The sequence below is a fragment of the Dipteris shenzhenensis genome, chromosome 14 (assembly GCF_047967505.1).
Source record: "Dipteris shenzhenensis isolate YYH24624 ecotype China chromosome 14, Dip_SZ_1.0, whole genome shotgun sequence".
NCBI classification, from domain to species: Eukaryota; Viridiplantae; Streptophyta; class Polypodiopsida; order Gleicheniales; family Dipteridaceae; genus Dipteris; species Dipteris shenzhenensis.
In genome coordinates, this window is record NC_141609.1 from 56,643,896 (window position 1) to 56,666,311 (window position 22,416).

Genomic DNA, 22,416 nt, shown 5'->3' on the forward strand with positions numbered 1-22,416 from the left:
GACTTTAACAAACTTAATATTAAAAAAAGATGTCGATTCCTCACGCAATCCAAGTTTCAAGGGTCCGCTTACCTGCTACCCTCCAAACAAACTAAGTGTTAGAACATCATAGTTACGTTTGAGTTGGCAGACTAAGATCTTCAAAAGACTAAGGAACCCATAATGCTATCATGAGCAAGTTATACATTAAGTTGACAAGTCTTAATGATGGAAAAAATTAGGCTTCGCACTATCTTATAACAACAATGTATTCCTACTCCTAAAGCTAAACCACATCAAGCTTTTTGTGTCTAAAATGTACAAATTTCATATGCCACAATGGAGTAAAATATGAGTACAGTACAATCTTTATCATGCTTAAAATTGACTCAATTGCTTCCAAGTGGACGAATTCTAATACACGTAGGGCACTACTCGGGGTCAATCCAGTATTAAACCATTGTGAGCCTAGATCAATATTGCAAGGGTACACACATAAATCATACTTTCATGGAATAAAAACAAGTAGATTTGCACCACAGATAAAAGCCATGCTTTCAAACCACCACATTAGAACTAGACATCTCCAGAGTCCAGATCACTGAATTCATAGTCTACTATAAAGCAGTCTTTAAAGAAAAATGAATTTTTCATAAAGACTTTCTTCCAGAAATATTATTTGTGATGACTATGAGCACATCCCTAAGAGCTCTATTAAGGGCACTACAAACTCAAATTTGAAAAAGTGTAAAAACTGTCTCAAGAAACACAATTAAAATACCCATGATTAAAGACAGTTTGTTGAAATCAATTTATGTTCCCACTGGAAAACTCAGTGCACCACATATATTTCATTGTCTATATTGAACAGCACGCCAAATGTAATGTCCAACACCCCTACAAATAGCTGTGATCTTGTACAGATTTTCTGCACACCCACTGAGCAATATCCTCACGAAAGACAGCTTTCTCTGGAAAGGAAGATTTCAAGCGCTCACGTACAGAACCTAGCAAGACTGGAACATTAGGCCTTGGCCTTTCCTCCTCAACAGGCTTCCCCCAGAATCTTGAGGCTAAAGCTCTGGCACCTGGACTAGAATTTGGCCTACCAACGCATGGTTTGATCATGCCAACACTGATTCTATTTCGTATAGCTTGTCCATTATCAATTCCAAATACCTGTTGGGAAACAAAAGGTTTATCATGCACTGCCCTTAAGCCTGGTTCGTACTGCATTCCAACAGGATTAGGTGCCCCTAATGCATCTTTGGCGACAGATCCCTTCTGCTCAGAGATAGGACTGCTTGACAAGTGCCGACTGTGATTCATTCCAGATGTGCCTTTTATATCAGCAGAAGGTCTCAAGCGATGCAAAAACCGCAGGATGAAGTTACCCAGACTCCTGCCTGCTGACAGATCTCGTTTCTGAATTTCTTTATGGACGGTAAGGGCCACATCAAAGACATTGCGTGTGCGCCTGCATCAAAAAAACAATAAGACTCCAGCAAATACCCAGGGATAATGACACCTTCCAGGAAAACTTGAAAGACTGCAAATAGCACAATATATTAAAGACTACACAATGTATTAAATATATAGCAGCTACAAGACTAGCTGGGCAATAAATTAAATAAATAGCAGAAACAATAGATCTAAGCACATAAACTGTGCGAGATGTCAAACAATGACAGAAACCAAGAAGAAGATAACAGCCGTATTAGCTGTGAGGCATCACAGTGGCTGCCACATAAGACCAAAAGCTTGCCTTCCAAGGTTTTGTATCCATTTTCCTTCCAAGGTTTTGTATCCATTTGTAAATTTAGTTACAAACTAGAATTTCAAATGCCACAACTTGATATTGTTACAACTAAGCCATCATTGGAACAAAAAATTAGAATACATGCAAGTTAATAATCATATACGTACACTCTACACATAACCAGTCCACCCCCTTCCCCCCCCCCCCCATTTCTCCTACAAATCGAAAAATCCTTCATTTTTACGCATCGTCTGAATTCTTTAATTATCGGCAAAACTCAAAATCAATCGAGACAGAACAAACCAGAGCATGCTTCATGGCAGAGCATCGAACTCAAAACAGTTGCAAATATATGTAAAGACACGAACAAAGTGCTGCAAAGCCAAACAGAACAAACAAGACAGCTACAACACAAAGCAAACTGTTAAAGTAAGCTCTGAACAATCACCCTACAGATGCAGATACAACACAAAGCAAATGCCTACAAACAAGCTTTGCAATCAAAACAGAACACAAAACAACCAATCAAACTCTAAGGAGCAGCACATTAAAGGAACCATGAAGGGCATCATGAAGCGCACACAAGATCATAGCCTCCAAAATTTGCATGAAGCCACTACCATGACATATTCATCAATCAAACAGAGCCCCCATTTACTATTGAAGAGAGTGTGCCCTCTCTGCCATCACAACACCATTTCAAAGAACACAGTTAACCTACCTGAGCAAACACCTATGTTTCTCTATTGAAAGTTACAAAAATAGTACAGATATTTTCCACTAAAGAGGTGATCTTAAAAAGTCTGCAATACGAACATGTATTTGTCACATAAACTCAGTACAAGATCAGACTGCACAAGCTAGGTCCTTCCAAAAAAAGGCCTGCTTCAAAGATTCAAATATAAATATAGGATCTAGATCTAGATTGCATTTTCATGTAGATTTACATGTGTGTGTGTGTGTACACACTTATTTTTTTATTTTTATTTTTATTTACACACATATGGGGTTCCTCTCTCTCTCTCTCTCTCTCTCTCACACATGTATGTATGTATGTATGAATATTAGGGTCCGTGACCTCCCATACGAGGTGGACATGGGGCAGGACATACAGGATAGGAGAAAGGGGGTTGGGATAAAGCTCCCATGTGGGCAGCAGATCGGCTGCCACATTGGCCAAATACCTCTCCCCTTGTAGATTAGATTCAAGACAGACACAGGGGCCACGCTTGTCAGCAACGTTGTCTGTGCGCATGCTCAGGCCAGCAGCAATGGCTGGCAGAGGCCCTGGAGAAGGGCATGTACACAGACTGGTGCAGGCCCTGGTATGGGCAGTGATGGCACCAGCAGCAGGACATTGTGCGGTCTTAAAGGTAGCCTGGCTGACCTCTCAGGGTCCATTGAAGGGCTGCAACTGCAGGTTGGGTCTGCAACAATCGTCAGACAGGCAGTATCAGGTTGGAGTGGAAGACAGGCCACAAACCTGTGGGTGAGTACTTGTGACAGGACTTCACACGGGTTATCTTCCACAAATCTTGTGTGCATGGTTATTCACAGTTCAGGGCTCCTACCATGGCTGATCACCATGTGTGCTATCTTCAGTATAGCTTCTATCACCTCCAGCGTGACCACAATATTTGCACTGCTCACACACTGTTGGGGTAAAGGCACATTGCCAACCCTTCATTAAAGATAGGACACCTATGACTGTCTTAAGACAGTCATAGGGCAAACCTAATCCTAATAAAACAAATGAGTTTGTGGTGTGGCTCATCACTTCACACCCGCACACCTTGAGTCTTCACTCTCTCTCACTCTCTCCCTCTTGCTCTTCTTCCCCCTTCAGTCCCTTTCAACTGGTATCAGAGCCTTCTACCCTTGACCAGCCTACCCACCCCCCTCCATACAACGCAGTACCACAGGGCCGTACGGACGTACGTCATCCGTACGGACGGACATCGCGGGCGCGGGCTGTGTCGTGGGCACGGGAGCAGCGCAGACGCGGACGCGGGCTGTGGCGTGGGCACGGGAGCAGCTCGGGCGCGGGCACGGGCGGCGGCGCGGGTCGTGGGCTGTACAGCAGCTGCTGACAGCAGCAGGGCGACGCTGCATCAGGCAGCTGCATAGCTGCTAAGCCCTTCGGGCGTCGCGCAGTCTACTCCAAGGGCAGCCGTACGGACGACCGTCGTACGAACTGCCGTACAGTCGTACGGACTGCCGTACAGCTGTACGGACGAAGCCGCCACACCTGCAGGGAGTTACATCAGGGCAAATTTTCAAAAATTTTTTCTTTTTTCTGGGATTCCGTACAGGAGCCGTACATCTGTACGGATCTCCACAGCGCAGGTACAGGGAGCTGTTTCCTATTTTTGCAGTAGGGAGTACATTTTCTTTGTTTGGGGAAGAAAGAGAAGTGAAAGCGCATTCTGCTCTTCATTCCTCTTGATTCAGGGTCATTTTTTCAGTTCACAAAACTGTGTTATCTTGACAGTACAGCAAGTACTTTCATTCATCTCGTGCTTGAGGTGAAGAGAACCACAGTGTGTGGTTGATTGCACAGCTATTTTGTTCTGGGAAGGTAATGCCTTGATTTTGCCAGAGGACATACGCTTTTACTGGGTTTGAATCTCAGTTTCCGGGTGAGCAGATCATAGGGCTTTTGACCGGAAGGTGATGCATTGTATGCCTTGAGGCAGTGTGGTGCCAGAGAGCACACATTTGTCTTGATTTCCACAGTGTCGAGGTGACATTTTCTTGCAGGTCACATTTCTTGTGCCACACTCAGAGAACCTCAGTTGAGCCACGCTTGGCCAGGGCGCATCGAGTTTACTCGGTCCCTAACTGTCCATCGTTGACAGTGCTCAAAAGGTTCCTCATTGAGTGTTTGTACGTTGGGATCTGTGTATGTTATTTCTACACAGGGCAGTATATGCATTACACTGGTGGATGATTTTGTCAGAGAGATTTTCATATTGCATGCTACCTCAGTGTTGATTTCAATGTGATCTATCTTTAGTTTGGCCGTCTTCAATACTGTCTTGTTTACAGACTACAGTATGGTCGTATCCATGATAGTCACATCCAGTAACAAGATATCCAGAGCTATGCATGAGGTGGTCTTCCAGCAGTGAAGCAAAGTGTAACAAAAGGGTTAGTTTCGTTGGCTAGTTACTTGGCTTTATAGTTAGTGCTACGAAATCTAGGCTATGTAGGAGATGCCGTGTGGCACTTTTGGCCCTTGGGTATTATCCCACATATACAGTTGTAAGCCTTAGTCTATAAAAGGCCCGGCTGTGTACACATCTTATCAGAATCATGATTCTATTAACCAAGTTGACATTCACTGTCCTTGTGCCATCACAAGTTTCAGTGGTAAGTCCAGCCCACGATTTACATTCGCTCCAATTCTGAAAGGTATTCCCTGGTCACTTCATCATTGTAACTCTAAACTGATGAATGGGGTGGTCAAACATAGGCCTCTTGTTAGTCTTGGAGATAATTTGGTCATTTCTGCTCTAGTGTTGGAGATAATTTGGCCTAAGATGGTCCATTGGCCTGAATTAGAGTCAGCCATAGTTAGGGCAGGGCAGATTCTGTTTCATTGGTATCAGAACATTAAATTCATGGAAAATTGTGCAAAAATCATATATATATATACCTTTGTAAGACTAGAATAAGTCCAATCATACAAATTTAAAATTTTTGTTATTCTACGACCAAAAATCTACACACAAAATAAAAGAGAAAATGAAAGAGAAGAAAAAAGAGGTAAACAAAAACTTTTATAAAAAACAAAAGGAAGACATACTTAGCAAGCAAAGCAACACTTATGTCGTCATCAATGCCCAAGCATAAGCAGCTATACTGGGTTTCTAAAGACCAGCAGAGTCTCTTGGGCAAACCCAGTGCTTACTAAGATACGTCAAATAAACAAAAGAGAAAGAAAACAAGAAATAAAGAAGAAAGGAAGAAGGTGATTAAGCAAAAATAAACAAGCAAGTCGAAAAACAAAATCTTCCAAAATTTTGGAATTATCGCTCTCTCTCCGTCGCTCAGCCCTCCCCCGTCCGTCGCTCAGCCCTCAGCCCCCCCCTCCCCGTCGCTCAGCCCTCCCCCTCCCCGTCGCTCAGCCCCCCCCCTCCCCGTCGCTCAGCCCTCCCCCTCCCCGTCGCTCAGCCCCCCCCCTCCCCGTCGCTCAGCCCTCCCCCTCCCCGTCGTCCGTCGCTCAGCCCCCCCCCTCCCCCTCCCATAGCTCCGCTCTGCCCGCCCCCTCCCGTAGCTCCGCTCTCCCTCCCCCTCCCGTAGCTCCGCTCTGCCCTCCCGTAACTCCGCTCTGCCCCCCCCTCCCGTAGCCTCTCCGCCCCGCTCCCCCTCTCGCAGCCAATCCCTGCTCCCCGCTCTCCCTCCCCCTCTCGCAGCCTCTCCCCGCTCGTGAGCCCCCCCCCTCCCGTAGCTCTGCTCTGCCCCCCCTTCCCGTAGTCCCGCTCTGCCCCACCCCACCCCTCTCGCAGCCTCTCCGCCCCGCTCCCCCCCTCCCATAGCCTCTGCGCCACCCCCCCCCTCGTAGCCTCTCCGCCCCGCTCCCCCTCTCGCAGCCTCGGTAGGGACCTGCTGCAAGCCTTGGCTTGCCACACTGGCCCTGCGCAGGCCTGCGCACCCCTACAGCAATGCTGAACAAGATCTGCCTCTGCAGGAAATCGTGCACCTGAACAAGTCCTACAATGGCCCACAAACGCAAACAGTCTCCGAAGCCAATTGTGGGAGAGATCACAAAGCGCATCTCCAGGAGTGGATTAGCAATTGACAGCCAACCAGTCCTGAAAACATCGGGTGCAATGGGCACCAAATGCAGTTCTTTCTCCCGCAGCCATCATCTCTACTCCAACCACTGCCTACCTCACCAGTGTACTACTCAGCCTGCCCCCCACAGGAGAGGGTCACATTTCCTCACCCCCCACACAGCTCCCTTCTGTCTCCACCACTCTTATGTCCCCCCTTCCCCTCACCCAGCAGCCTTTCTCCACTCCCCTGCCATATACAGCCAGCCTATCTCCCACGCCCCCTCAGCCATACACCATGTCCCAGTTCGCACCCCCCCGGGTCCCACCTGAGACGATAGATTACATCTTTACGGAGCTACATCGACTACGGGATCATACCGTAGCACAAGATCAGCTTATTCACAGCATGCGCCAGGAGATCACTCACCTCCGTCAAGAGGTTCTCTCTCACTGCTACAGTCACAGCGGCCCCGCGCACTACACCAGAGGTGGAGAAGCGGATCGCTACCATCCAAACTGCTATTGCGGAGACTACCAGATGGGTGGACGTTCCGCGGGCACCCAAAGCAGCAGTCTCAGCCACCATCGCCGAGCAGGAACAGAGGGCCAGTAAGGCTCTCAACATCCGAGTATGAGGTATCCCCCGCACAAGATTCACTCACCCCCTTAGCGGACGCGACTGCTTTCGTGACCTCTACCCTCGGCCTCGCCGAGCATGGGATCGAGCATGCATGGCACACAGGACGGGACCCCACGCGCCCACAACCACTCATCATCCGATTCAGGGATACTCAAGCTCGACTTGCAGCACTCAGGCAGCGTGCTGCACTCTACGGGATCATCCTACTATCTTCATGGATGAGGATCTCACACCTATGCAAGTGGAAGAGCGGCACACCATGCTTCAGCAGCGAGATGTAGCCCCTCAAGAGGGGAAGTGGGTTGTCATCCGAGATGGCCGCCTATTAGTTAGCCCCTGCCGCCGAGCCCCACCAGGTACTCCAGACACGGTAGCAGACTCCCCCCCCAAATAGGGAGACATGGTCTATGAGATTCAGACTCAGCACACAGTACCCTTGGCATGCACCATATGGAACTGTAATGGTACCCTATGGTCTGACCCTGGGAACTTCTCAGAGTGATACACTGGACGTGACATTGTTTTCTATACAGAGACACATCAGAGTCCCGAGCGCCCTCTGCCCTCGGTAAGTGGCTATACCTGGGAGTCAGTATTCCGTGAGGAGACCAGATATACTGGGGGGGTCCGAGGATTAGGCGGAGTTGCAGTACTCCTTCGTTCAACACTCACGAGCTTGATATCCGTGGTTAGACGGGATGTCCATGCCCATTACCTATGGCTCCGATTTCGACGCCCCTCCACACGCGACCTCTTTATTGCAGTCTGCTAATTTCCTCCTGAGATGTCACCTTTCGCACGGATGCTACGTGAGGATACGGGGGTATCCCCCTATCTAGATCTCTACTCAAACATTGTGGAGTTCTCCAGACGCGGAGAGGTCCTCCTAGTTGGGGATTTCAACGCAAGGACAGGTGCACATCAGACATCACTCCTGGACTTCCACTCAGATCCGATCCTATTACCTGAGATGGACACAGAGGACTCGAACTTCCCCCGCTCCTCGGCTGACAGTCGCGCTCCCGGTACTGCGTATGGGCAGACTCTTTTGGACCTTGGACGTTTACATGATTTGGTCATCTACAATGGACTCGACTGGTGGCCTGCCTCCTCTGGTTTCACATGTTTCCCACATGGCGGAGGAGCCAATGCCGTCGACTACATTTTGGGATCTCCTGCTTTAGCCCCACAGATCACTGACTTCCGCACTACACCCTTACCCCCAGGAGCCGACCACACTTACCTATTCTTTCATATCCTTGCGCCCCGAGCTACTCCCAGCCACACCCCGCACTACACTACCTATCATGATATACACTTTGATCATAACCTCTCACCTGATTACTCAGCCCACCTAGCCTCCCTCCTCAGACACATAGATACCATACCCTATCTAGATCACCGAGCCACCCTTATCACCCACTCCCTTCACAATGCAGCCCGCTACATTTTTCCTTCCACTACTCGGTCCACCCGCCCTCCACCCGCTCGCTCCACCCCTTGCAATAGCTGGTATGATGACGAGTGTAAAGCATTACGCCGCACACTCCGACTCACGACCCAACGAAACGCTAGGGCCAACCCACATCTCACCAGGGATTATCGTCGACTAGTCCGTCGCAAGAAGCTAGCCTTCCTGCGCCAGAATGAGGATACGCTACTGAACATTCTGTTTAGTAGCAACTCCAAGGATTTCTGGAGAAAATTCCTAGAACGCCGATCCCCCTCCCCCCTCATAGACACTACTCTCTAGCACTCCTATGCACGTACACTCTATGATATCCCTGATCAGCATCCTCCCCACCTCTCAGCCACCCCCCGCCCCACTTCTTGCACCCTCTTCACAACCCAAGGAGTCACCCACGCAGCGCTGGCATCAAAACTCTAGCCCCCATCCTGGCAACGCTGTTCAATGAAGCTGTCTGCCACAGGTTCCCCAGAGCCTGGACCCTGAACACTATCACACCCATCCACAAAGCAGGAGATCCCATGGATCCAGGGAATTACAGGACCATCATGATTGGACATGTTATGTCCAAGATCTATGCATCAGTGTTAGATGGCGAGGTCAGTGCTCGCGCAAAGGTACAGGGGCTCAGGGCATCCGGACACGCCGGCTTCAAGGCGGATCACTAGACTTACGATTACATTTTTACACTTAGAGGGATCATTGAGGAGGCCAGATACAGGAGACAGAGAGTATATTGTTGCTTTGTGGATTTCCGTAAGGCATTCGACATCGTTCCCCGCGCCCGACTCGTCATACGCCTGCAGGAGTTAGGCTACGACTCGGAGGTTATCTGGGCAGTAGTAGCTCTCTCTGAGCAGGTGACGGGCCAGGTCAGGATTGGCATCAACTGGACCCCAGAGATCACGAGCACTATCAGAGTCAAACAAGGATGTCCCTTGTCACCGACTCTATTTGGCCTATACAGCGACGAGCTCGAGACCACCATCAGGACACTCGGAGGGGCAGGCTGCTCTCTTGCAGAGGCTGTCATCCAAATTCTCCTATACGTAGACGATGTAGTACTACTATCCTATTCTGCTACTAGTCTTCAGCGACACCTGGATGGACTTCAGGTCTTCTGTGATACACATGACTTGAAGGTCAACCTTGGGAAAACCAAGGTGATGATCTTCAACACTTCCAAACCAGCTATGCACTGAGTAGTTCCTCTTCACCGGCGACCTTGTTGAGATAGTTGACTCTTACACATACTTGGGCGTTGTCTTCTCAAGCCCCATCTTCACGATGCGCCCGGCCATGCAGGCCAGGATCAGTCGGGGCTACGCCGCTCTTGCCAGGCTGGAGCGACAATGCTACCACTCCCACTTCCAGGACCCGCGAACCAAGTCTCTCCTTTTTTATTCTTTGGTCCGCCGAGCAGGCATGTATGGTAGCCCGTGGTGACAGAGTGGGCTCGAGTCGAGCGCCTACAGATACTGACGTTTGCTCGGATGATCCGCAGCAAACCATCGATACCACACCAGATCATTCTTGCAGAGTTCGACGCCTCACCCCTACAGCTTGATGCGGCTTTCCAGGCTATCACTTATCTCCACAGAGTCAGGGATTTCAGCTCCTCCGCCGACGGTCGCCTCCGCCTACCTTGGCTAGCCCTATCATCCTCTATGGCCTTATCCGTTGATGGGGACCAACGATGCTGGTATAGTCGTCTTTCCAGTTGGTTCACCCAACTGGGCCTCAACTTAGACCGGTTGTCTCCTTTTCAGTACAGCCTCGACACTCCACCATCTCCCCTCTCCCCCACTGACTAGGAGGTCAACCAGCTCATTCGAGCGGATCTGCTCCAGCTCCACACCTAGCGGACATGGTTTCTTCACTCCGAGCTTCCTGTGAAGCTCGACTTCTACCGCCAACACTACCTCCAGATCTCACAAGAGGGCTTCATCACACCTCCAGGTTACACACAGCTTCATCTACCACATGCGCTCCGGATCTCCCTCGGTCAGTTTAGGGTTTCGTCACACCGATTACGGATCGAGAGCGGACGCGCAGAGGGCATCCCACGAGAGGGCCGCCTCTGCCCACTTTGTGACTTGCAGGAGATCGAGTCGGAGGAGCACTTTGCTTTCAGATGTCCTAATTATCATGCCATTCGAGGCCAGTACCACTGCCTCTTCCGCGACGGATTCGACCCCCTCCCACACATGCTGCAGTTCCTGAATCAGCGATGCCTAGCCGCTTTCTTATATGAGATGACTCGCCACCGAGATACCTCTCTCCGAGCATGGCAACACGCGCAGCACACAAAGCGTGAGGACACCCAACGGCCCATCACTGATTTCTTTCAATCACAGGATACCTCTCCTCAGTCTAGCCGACGACGCGGACGTGAGCGAGAGCCAGAGCCACGACAGCTGCGCCAGAGGACAGACTCACACATCCGGGTCCATGACATCTCATCTTTGCTCTCTGCCCACCCACCGGGGTTACCGTTGCCCTCATCCACAGGGCCACCCATCGCCCCCGACGACCGAGCTCGACTAGGCTGAGAGGGGGAAGAGGAGTGGAAAGGGAGCAAGAGAGTGGGGGAAGAGGAGTGGAAAGGGAGCAAGAGAGTGAGAGTTAGAGAGAGACACACTAGTGCGGGTGTGAAGAGATGAGTGAGTCACACCACAAACTCACTTAAGTTTTTATTAGGATTAGGTTTACCCTATGACTGTCTTAAGACAGTCATAGGTGTCCTATCTTTAATTCTTTAACTAAGGGTTGGCAATGTGCCTTTACCCCAACAACCTCCCACCTAAAGGCCAATGTGCCTAAAGGGGAGAAAAGAATAAAAAATTACAGCAATATACAGTTACTGTATACAAGACCATAAAGTAAGAATGGTCTCATCCTAATCCCATGATGTGGCGGCAATGTGCAAACCGCTCTGTAGGCAAGCTCTTAGTGAGCAAATCTGCAGGATTATCATCAGTATGTACTTTCACAAGCTCAAGACGCTTGTCTTCCAGTACCTCCCTGATGAAATGATATTTCACATCTATGTGCTTGGTCTTCTGATGAAAGACCGGATTCTTTGCCAACATGATAGCACTCTGACTATCACAATGCAAAACTGGCATATCTCCTGTAATGCCCAAATCTCCCACCAGCCGAGTAAGCCATATTGCTTCCTTGCAAGCCTCAGTGGCTGCAACATATTCAGCTTCTGTGGTTGACAGTGCAACGCATTTCTGCAACCGAGACACCCATGAGATAGCACCTCCTGCAAATGTGAAAATATAACCGGTAGTAGATTTCCGGTTATCTGCATTCCCTGCATAGTCTGAATCTGTAAAACCATGCACCAATGCATCCCTCCTACCATAGCATATGCACAAGTCTTTGGTACCTTTGAGATACCTCAAGACACCTTTCACTGCTTCCCAATGCCGCTTGCCTGGATTTGCCATATACCTGCTGATGACTCCCACCGCAAAAGCAATATCCGGACGAGTGGCAACCATGGCATACATCAAAGATCCAACTGCAGATGCATACGGAACCTTGGCCATTTCAGCCTTATCATCATCTGATCTGGGGCTGTCCTTACTGCTGAGTTTTAAAAGTGGAGGCAACGGGGTACTAATGGACTTCCCCCCCTCCATTTTAAACCTCTGCAGTACTTTGTCAATATACTCTTTCTGTGACAGAAACAAAAATCCCTTGGACCTGTCACGAGTAATACGCATCCCAAGAATATGATTTGCATCACCCAAGTCTTTCATGTCAAAAGACTTATGCAGTTGTTTCTTCAAAGCAGTAATCTCATGCTGAGATTTACTGGCAATAAGCATGTCATCTACATATAGAATGAGTAGCATCAAACTGCCATCCTTTGCCCGTTTGGTGTATAAGCAATGATCGGTCTCACACCTATGATACCCTTGGGACTGCATGAATGCATCAAACTTCTTGTACCATTCTCTTGGCGCCTACTTGAGTCCATACAAGCTCCTTTTGAGCTTACACACAAGCTGCTCTTTCCCTTTAATAGCATATCCCTCTGGCTGACTCATATAGATCTCATCATGGAGATCTCCGTGAAGAAAAGCTGTCTTCACATCCATCTGACATAAATCCATGTCAGCATGAGCAACAAGAGCCAACACTGCTCTCAAAGTAGTCATCTTGACTACAGGGGAAAAGATCTCATCAAAGTCAATGCCCTTCTCCTGCTTAAATCCCTTGGCAACCAATCTGGCCTTATACCTCGGTAAAGCATTTGAATCCACTTTGACTTTGTAAACCCACTTGCATGGCAAAACTTTTCTGTTTGCAGGTAACTGCACCAAGTCCCATGTATCATTCTGAAGTAGGGAGTCCATTTCTGATTGCATGGCTTTCTCCCACTTCTTTTTCTCTGCTCTTCCCATAGCTTCCTTGAAGCTGGAAGGCTCACCACAATCTGTCAACATGATAAAATCAGCCACATTATTGGCTCCTGGAACAAACCTGACAGGAGGCCGTTGTGCACGGGAGCTCCTCCTAACAAAATGTTCCGGATTAGACTGCTGTCCAGCCTGTTCTTCATGAATGACAGGTGGCTGTACCACCCTATCTGGCTGTGCTACAGCTTCATCTGCTGGCATATCCAGTGGTACATCATTGGCAAAATCATCTGGCTGATTTCCAGCCTGTATACCCTCTTGAACAGGGTGATCTGCAGCAGGCTGCTGCTGCATATAAATGGGCATTCTTTGCTGTCCAACATCATCATAAATAACCCTCCTGTATTCCACAGGTTGCACGGGTTCCTTGTGTACACTATCTTCTTTAAAGATGACATCATTGCTGCGTATAATCTTCCGTTTAACGGGATCCCATAACCTGTATCCCATTTCACCTTCATCACCATATCCCATAAAGATGCATCTGATAGACTTTGGATCCAGCTTGGTGCGTAGATCTTTGCGTACATGAGCAAAGCACTCGCAGCCAAATACCCGTAAGTGCTTATATGATGGTGGCTTGCCAGACCACACCTCCTCTGGCACTTTCAACTCCAAAGCCTTATTTGGTGACCTGTTAATAATGTGAATTGCTGTTTGCACGGCTTCTGCCCAAAAGCCATGGGGTAATGCAGCATAAGACAACATACATCGAACCTTCTCCTGAACAGTTCGATTCATCCGCTCACTTGCACCATTTTGAGATGCATTATGAGGGGCTGTGAGTTCCTGTTTGATGCCCTTAGCTTGGCAAAACTGCACAAAAGCATGTGACACATACTCACCCCCATTATCGGATCTGAGGCATTTCAGCCTACGACCTGTCCGATTCTCCACCTGAGCGACAAATCTCTTGAAAGCATTTAGGGCATCTCCCTTATGCTTCAAGAAATAGACCCACACCTTACGTGTGGCATCATCAATGAAAGTAATAAAATATTTGGCACCCCCTAGTGATAACTGTGGCATCTCACACAAATCAGTGTGCACTAGATCAAGTGGTGCTCTATTCTGGGGAGTTCTCCTCTTATGAGGAGTCACAGAATGCTTGCCAAAAATACAATGATCACAAGTAGGCAAATCTGAAAAAGAGAGAGACGGCAGATAACCCAAACGTGACAGTTCTTGCATTCCCTTAACAGACATGTGTCCCAACCGGCTATGCCACAATGAAACCTTTGGCAGCTCGGTTATGGCAACAACATGATTACCCACACTGGAAACATAAAGAGGGTACAAGGTATCACTTTTAAAACCCTCAGCCACTACAGTCTGGCCATCAGTAATCACCCATTTGGAATCCCCAAATGTGGTGTGGTAACCACTGTCATCTAATAAGCCAGTGCTAATCAGATTTTTCTTGATTTGCGGCACATGGCGAACACCATCAAGCATAAATGACTGTCCATCAGGAAATACTATCTGTATACTGCCAATCCCTGCAATCTGACATGCATAGTTGTTCCCAAGATGAACAACTCCATGAGTACCTGTGTAGGAAGTAAACCACTCCCTATGAGGTGTAACATGAAAAGAGGCACCTAAATCCAAGAGCCAGGTGTGCATGTCATGGCCATCAATAACCAAAGCATGTGCTATTACAGCAGAAGAGCATAAAACATCATGTATGTCACTGTCACTGTCCTCTGCTGCAACATTCACTGCATCCAAGTCAACTATCTTGGCCTTGCCTTTGCCTTTGCTTGCATTTCCTGCATCTTGTGTTTCAGCCTTCTTGGCTTTCTGATCCCGTATGAACTTGAAGCACTTCGACTTCACATGTCCCTTCTTGCCACAATAAAAGCATTCAATGTCCTTTTTGCCACGGGACTGACTGCGGGATTTGGACTTACTAGCAAATCTCCCCTTCTGCTGAGTCCTGCCTCTATCCTGTACCTGCAAAGCATTTGAAGACTTGCTGCCCGCATTATTCTTCCTGCTCATCTCCTCCATAAGGAGAGAGCTCTCTACATCAGCATAAATAAGAGTGGCATTTGAGTTTGACAGGGTGGTCTTGAAAGTGTCCCAACTCTCAGGAAGAGTACACAACAAGAAAGTAGCCTTGAACTCCTCATCAAGGTTCAACCCCTGTGCAATCAGCTGTGTAAAGATAGCATTGAACTCACTCAAGTGTGAGGTCATAGCTGTACCTTCCTTCATGCGAAGATCGACCAGCTTCTTCAGCCAATAAACCTTACTGGCTGAGCTCTTTTGAGCATACAGTTCTTCTAGTCTTTGCCATAGACCATAAGAGGTCTTTTCAGCCTGTACATTGAACACAAGAGTGTCTGAAATAGTGAGCATGATAGCTGCCCTCGCAGACAGATCAAGCTCTTCCCAATCATCAGCTGCCATATCAGATGGCTTGACACCCTTTACCCTTATGGGCTTAGCAATCTTCTTTAACAGAAGAACATTCAAGCACTGTTCTGCCCATAATGCATAGTTATGTGCTCCTTCCAGTTTCTTTATGTTCAGAATTGAAGAATCACCTCCTCCTGATGCCATATCAGATGAGGAAAGTACCTGACTCCCTGGAAGTAAAAAGACTGAATAAAAAAGTTCTGATTTCTCAGAAAAGCCTGCTCTATTCAAGAGCCAGAAGCACTCTCAAAGGTGCTGTTTTTACTGTCAGTAAAAAACTGCAGCAAAACAGTAAATGTCCCTGCAAATACTGTACCTTCTGACAAACTGTTCTGAGCTCAAAAAAGGCATAAAAACAGTAATTTCAGACGGCTGCTGCTGCTCAACAAGAGCTTAACAGTGCATACTTATCTGACAAAACCACCAACACTGCTGTAAACACTGCTGTACTGACTGTACTGATCACTTCTCCCACCTCAGATGAGGTATGTCACTGACTCAAATTGCAGAAATCACTTGACAAACACCCAAAAAACAGTAAATGACCCTTCAGCCTGTCACAAAACCTGCAACAGTAAATGGGATAAATCCCAAGCAAGCACCCTTATACCAAGGGGAGAAAATGCATCTGAAGATCTCTGTCGGTAACCCAAGTGCAATCAAACAAAGTCTGGGCAAAAGCCCCTTGATCTGACACCGGAATCAAGTGGAGAACACCTCAACAATGAGGTAGCAAGCAATATGAAAATCTCTCTGACTCTTGTACCTGACAATGTGCAATGCATAGACTGCCTCTGTGTACTCAGTAACAACACAACTCACAACGTACAAACACCCAGAAGAAAATCTTTTGAGCACTGTCAACAATGGGCAGTTAGGGACCGAGTAAACTCGATGCGCCCTGACCAAGCGTGGCTCAACTGAGATTTTCAGAGTGTGTACAAAGAATGTGACCTGCAACAAATGTCACCAAATGCACTGCGGAAATAAAGCAAATGTGTGCTCCCTGGCTACACACTGCCTCAAGGCATAGACTGCAAACACATCTAGGCAAAAGCCCTTTGATAAGTTCACCCAAAACTGAGAATTTCACTCAGTAAAAGCATAGAAGCTCCGGCTGTCCTGCTGTACTTCTGTCCTTGCAGCAAGTACACTTCCCCCCAAAAAAAAATCTTTGGACACAGATCCCAAGAATATGTACCTCCCTGCTGCACACAGATCGAAAAAAAAATCTGTGTAACTTCCTGTGGGTGTGGCGGCGTCGTCCGTACAGCTGTACGGAAATCCGTACGACTGTACGGCAGTCCGTACGACTGTCGTCCGTACGGCTGCGCGACGCTGCAGATTCGCTGGCTGCTGTGCTGTGTAGCTGCCTGATGCAGCTCCGCCCTGGCTACTGTGTAGCTGCTGTACAGCAGCAGGCTGGCGACGCCCACGCTCTTCTCAAAGACCTAGCAGTGCTGGATACCACGAGCTGCAGCTATCTGCAAAATGCGCCGCCCTACGCAAAAGCGCCGCCCTAGCTGCAAAATGCGCCGCCTGCGCCCTGAACTGCACCGCCCTGTAGCTGCCCTTCGAAATGCAACGCCCTGTGTCGCCGCCCTGCTAACTGCGCCGCCGCTGCTGCTGTGGCAGTCCGTCCGTACGACTGTACGGACGACGTACGGTCGTACGGCGCTGTCCGTATGTCCGTACAGAGAGGGTAGTAGGCTAGGGAGAGGAAGCTTGGGAGGGGAGGCTCTGATACCAGTTGAGAGGGGGAAGAGGAGTGGAAAGGGAGCAAGAGAGTGAGAGTTAGAGAGAGACACACTAGTGCGGGTGTGAAGAGATGAGTGAGTCACACCACAAACTCACTTAAGTTTTTATTAGGATTAGGTTTACCCTATGACTGTCTTAAGACAGTCATAGGTGTCCTATCTTTAATTCTTTAACTAAGGGTTGGCAATGTGCCTTTACCCCAACATAGGCCGCATAACGTTAGAGGCCAATCATCTATCGCACGTTTTTTCCAACCTCTCATTTGACGGCCCCTCTATGATTGGTCTCTGACGATCACCACCTGCACATATATATTGTATCTCCCCGCTCTGCCCCATTTTTGGTGCCCTCCCCTTCTTTTTTGTATCATCTGGAGGTTGACACATATTTTTTGTATCAGGACTAGACACACCGTCCTTCATAACCTCTTTTCGTAGAAACGGTTGACTGGCCCGTTTTGAGACCGCCACCATTATGCTCATTGTATCAGTTATCTTTAGTCTCATAGACCTTCACGGTCTCCCGAAGACTTTAATAAACTTTCTTTCTTTCTTTCTTTCTCTCTTTTATTTAAAACATAAAAAGCTAAGTGGACCCTTTACACTTATGTATCGCTTCCTACAAAGAGGCAAATTTATAATCCTAACTTAAAAAGCACAAGCATACTCAATCAAACTCTCTTTTGAAACTAAAAGAAAAACGGGCTATTCAGCTCCCCACTTTTTGTTTTCAGCGTATGTTCAATCATTCTAAACATACCTAAGGCCGATACACCATAGATAAAAGGGCCGATACACCATTGATAAAAGACTTCATATCTAAGATCGTGCGTACTTTTTTCATTATTTTCCTTGGATTATACCTCTTGTGTGATAGTTAAGTGATCAAATTACTACATTGAGTGATAAAAGACTCCTTAGTTGTACAAAGGCAAGAAAATCTATGGAATTGGAAAGAAACGACTCCATATTTTGCCAAATCAAAAATGTTTGAGTCAATGTGAGGCATTTTTATAATGTGTAAACCACTATATTCAGGTTATTCACATTTATCGTATATATCAACCTCTAATCCTATGGTAGATTGAGAAAGTCTAAGATCTAAGAAAACACAAGAATCCCCTCTTGAAGTGCAGTTCAATTCACAAGAGTCATGAGGATAGATTCCTTCTCCAAAAGCACAAGCGTCTTTGTACATAAAGTCTTAAAGTTAGGAACATCTAGTACAAATAAATCACCTATAAAACGCCTAACTTGGCTAATCTTATGTAAAATGATAGGGCAGGTATTGATAGAAATAAGACGTTGCATAAACTCAAATTCGTAAGTGAAAATATAAAAGTTTGCTAAAAAGACAGCACAATTAGTACCCATGGGGATTCCTATAATTTGTTGAAACAAAGAATCACCTATTGTGATGTAAAGATTATCTAAAAGAAAATCTATCCAAGAGCAAACATCTTCAACACTTACTACCTTTGTGTGTCTTTTCTTTTTAGAACCGATGTCATGATCTTTATTTTTTAGCCACAAAAAGTCAAAGCATAAGGCTGTTTTCTTAACTTTTAGCACTTTGCATCTATCTTTGTCAAATCTCATCTTGAAAACTTCAGCTACTAGCTTTTTTATTCTAAACTTCAGGTCTTCCAGCTCGATCTTTGTGTAGAGCGTGGTAAAATCATAGGTTTGAAGGAGAATAGCATTAGGGGAAATATGGGCTCAAAAGGGCCTCATAAGGGAGATATTCAGAAAAAGATTAACTCCTTAATCTCTAGGTGAAAAGGTTGTGGACCACTTGTGGTAAAGGGGGAATTTGATATGTCATCATGGCATTGAAGATGGCGCCAATTCTCCATCGTTGATCTCGATCCTCATCTAGTGGCTCGCATGCGACGCCTTTTTTGAAGCGTGGATCGTATTTTGATCCAATGGATCACCATAGACTATGGGCTACAAGTGTGCACTATAGATCTTTTCATGATCCAAGGGCTCACACGTATCGCCTTTTTTGGATCATTGGATCCATACTCCCATCCAGGGGCGCACGTAGCGCACCAATTGTGGATGGTTGGATCCAAGGTTTTCCAAGAGCTCCCCTCAATCCACGAAAATGCCATTATTATGGACGGCCACACTCCCTACCATGCTATGAGTACATGCTCCCACGCGCTGCCACGTGCCCACAAGCACCAATCTGCCGCCGCGACAGTCTTCCTACACCGTTGGATCAAGCCACGATCCAACATCCATGATACAATGATGTATCACTTTAATCTTATCCATTAGATCGTCCATGATCCAATGGATGTGAGTGAACAGATGAAAGGGCATGCCAACCATTAGATCAAGCATGATCCAACCATCACTATAAAACCACGATTTTCCCTAAAATCTTTTTACTTTGGTAATCCTAGTAACTTGGGGTGGGGACCATTTAGTTCCACTAATGAGAAAGAGGGAAGAAACCTCCATTCTTTTGATGCTTGAGCCTCCTCATTGGCCAAGAGCTTAATCCATATTTTTAAGCCCCTAATGGAAGAGGCCCTTTTTAAATCCAAAATTTCCCTATCAAGACTCTTTTTCCTGAATGCTTCGAAAGGAATTAAAAATTTTACAACAGGAATCACTCCTACAGAGTCATTTAAAAAACCAGTTTGAGTGCGAGGGGACATCTGCCTCCTTTAATCAGTCCCTCCAAAGTTCATGGACACTAGGCAACATGGCTTTAAAGCAGTAGCTTAGCCATTTAGAGACATCCGTCAAAGTAGTCTCACAAGCAACTCTAATAAATCTTGGCTTTTTTAGAGTTTTGCGAAACTTCCAGACAACACAATGCCACATGTCTGCAAATTAGGGTCTTTCCTTAATGCATCATTTACCCCTCTCTTAGGATATCTATGAAACCATTTGCCCCTAGGCACATTTAATGCATTTAGGTCCCTTAGCCGAGGACCTTGACCTTTATTCCTTTTTGATCATTTACATGAAGCCCAAACAAATATAGTACAAACATTGATCCTTTAAAAGAAAATGTCGACTGACCCTTTCGAGGTCATGTTACCTCAACTTGAGCGTAACATTTGCATTGTGCAAAACTATGATTTACATTGAATATAAATGGGGGGAGGAAAATACAGTGGCTGATTCACACTCTAGAATGTGGGTGTGCACATTATTTGTTTAGATCCATGGAGTTCAGCTGCAATTAAGAAAACTGTGAGGAGCTATTATCATGAAGAGGTAAGGGACGATTGTGGGCTTGAGCTTGTAGGCGATGGGTCATCCAAGACATGCAGGACCCTAATTGTCTTGACCATCCAAATTATAAGCTATATAATTGGCTGATATGGTACCATGAGAGGATTTTCCATGTTGACGATTCAGTGTTTAAGCTGCTTGCTGGTGCTGCAGGAGCTGCATTGTTCCCCCTTGGCTGGTCATACAGGGTTGTTCAAGACCTATGAGAGAGTGAAGCAAAGTTTCTATTGGAAGGGACTTTGGAAGGATGTTTACAACTACGTGCAAAACCGTAAGCCCGCAGAACAAAGAATTTTGTCTCAGTCCAGTCCAGCCTTTACCCATTCCAGAGGGGAAATGGACACGTATTTCCATGGATTTTATCACCCGGTTGCCTGGGCTGGAACAGCATATATGTTGTTGTTGGCGGGCTTACAGAGGCTGCTCACTTTATGCCTACGAAAACTCAATACTCAGCCTCAATGGTTGCTTCACAATTTATGGAAAACGTATTCAAATTGCATCGAGAAATTGTATGTAATCGTGATGCGAAACTTATGGGACATGGCTGGCAAAGGCCCTGGAGAGGGGAATGTACAAAGGCTAGTGTAGGCCAAACTCATTGGCAAATTTGTAGGCCCATCACTTAGCTGACATATTGGTTGGCAACTAGCATAAGAAGGTGCACATGAGGTTTCTTGCAGTGAACCTTACAGCAGAAGTTTGGAGAAGCGCTCTACATTTGAGCAGCGGCTGAAGCTAAACAAAGGCACGTGGCGACAGAGAAGGTGCAATAATCAGAGCCTTATCTCAATGACTATGCATATACATATTTAGAAAGAGAACAAAGAGAGAGAGAGAGAGAGAGACACACACACACACACACGCACCAACACAAAAATCATTTATACAAGGGTCTTCATACTTTGCTGCTTTTAGAACTCCAAAGTCAAAGGCAAACTCATTTGACTAAAGGAGAAGGTTAATTAAAATTCTCTTCAGGAGATAGAAGTATTTCATTTTAGTGTCTCCCCCCAATAATACAGGAACAAGGTGATCAGATTCATTATAATTTTAGTGGCATTACTTCATACGTAGAATTTGAAGAGTTCATGCTGCTGAAGTCAACAGCGTGAGGCGACATTACGTCTGGTGTTCAGTAAGATACTTTCTACGTTTGCAAGGCCGCCCTCAAGTTCAAAAATTTTGCAGCCAGCAGGATTCCACTCTGAGTCAGCATTAAGCTACAAGAGTAGACTGCTTTTCAGGGAGACTTCTGTTTGTGCCTCCTTTAACTCTCCCTAGATGTAACTGTTGAAGCGTTTTGCAAGGGAATTGATATCTGTCGGCCCTTAAATCTGCGACGTATATTTTCATTAAAAGGCAATGAGAATTTGGCCCTCAATCACTTATTAGTATCTTGAAAGATCCCTTGCCAAAATATGACTCATTACCCTCAATAAAAAGCATGACACACAACAATTCTAGAGCTTTTGGAATTTAACTTCAAAAAATGCCCTTCATGCACACACTTTCATTTCCTTGAATCTGCGCAAAAAGAAAGCATAAGTCAACGAAGCCTTGAAATCGAAAGACGGACCTGTGGATGAAGTCTCGTAGGCGAGGGTGTTGCGGTCCAACAAGTCGTCGCTGAAGTTTCAGAGCCGACCTGTAGGCCTTCCGCAATCCTAGCCAGTAAGCTGTGGCTAGCGTGAGTTCCCACAGCACCATCGTCCAACTCTTCAATAGCGAGAGCGGAAAGGCATAGGGTTTACGTATTCGAATTTCGGTATCGCTTCTAGCCACAAAAGCCACGCGTGCTAAGACTCTTTACACACGCCCTACACGCTTGCGCTTCCCCACGAGCACTCTTCATGAGCAAGCTGTATCATCCAATCGCATGCATTTTGGGCCAATGAGAGTGTTTGAGAATCC

The 22,416-nt window shown here is 46.7% G+C and overlaps 1 protein-coding gene across 1 annotated transcript; it reads right to left on the reverse strand.

Moving 5' to 3' along the window:
* Positions 1–734: 734 nt before the first annotated feature.
* Positions 735–22,267, reverse strand: LOC147894869 (uncharacterized). Its single transcript, XM_087385074.1, has 2 exons — positions 22,082–22,267; positions 735–1,456 (listed from the first exon to the last, which is right to left on the reverse strand). The coding sequence occupies exons 1-2, from the start codon at positions 22,210–22,212 to the stop codon at positions 877–879; spliced, it is 711 nt and encodes a 236-aa protein (XP_087241200.1). The 5' UTR covers positions 22,213–22,267; the 3' UTR covers positions 735–876.
* Between the last annotated feature and the right edge of the window lie 149 nt (positions 22,268–22,416).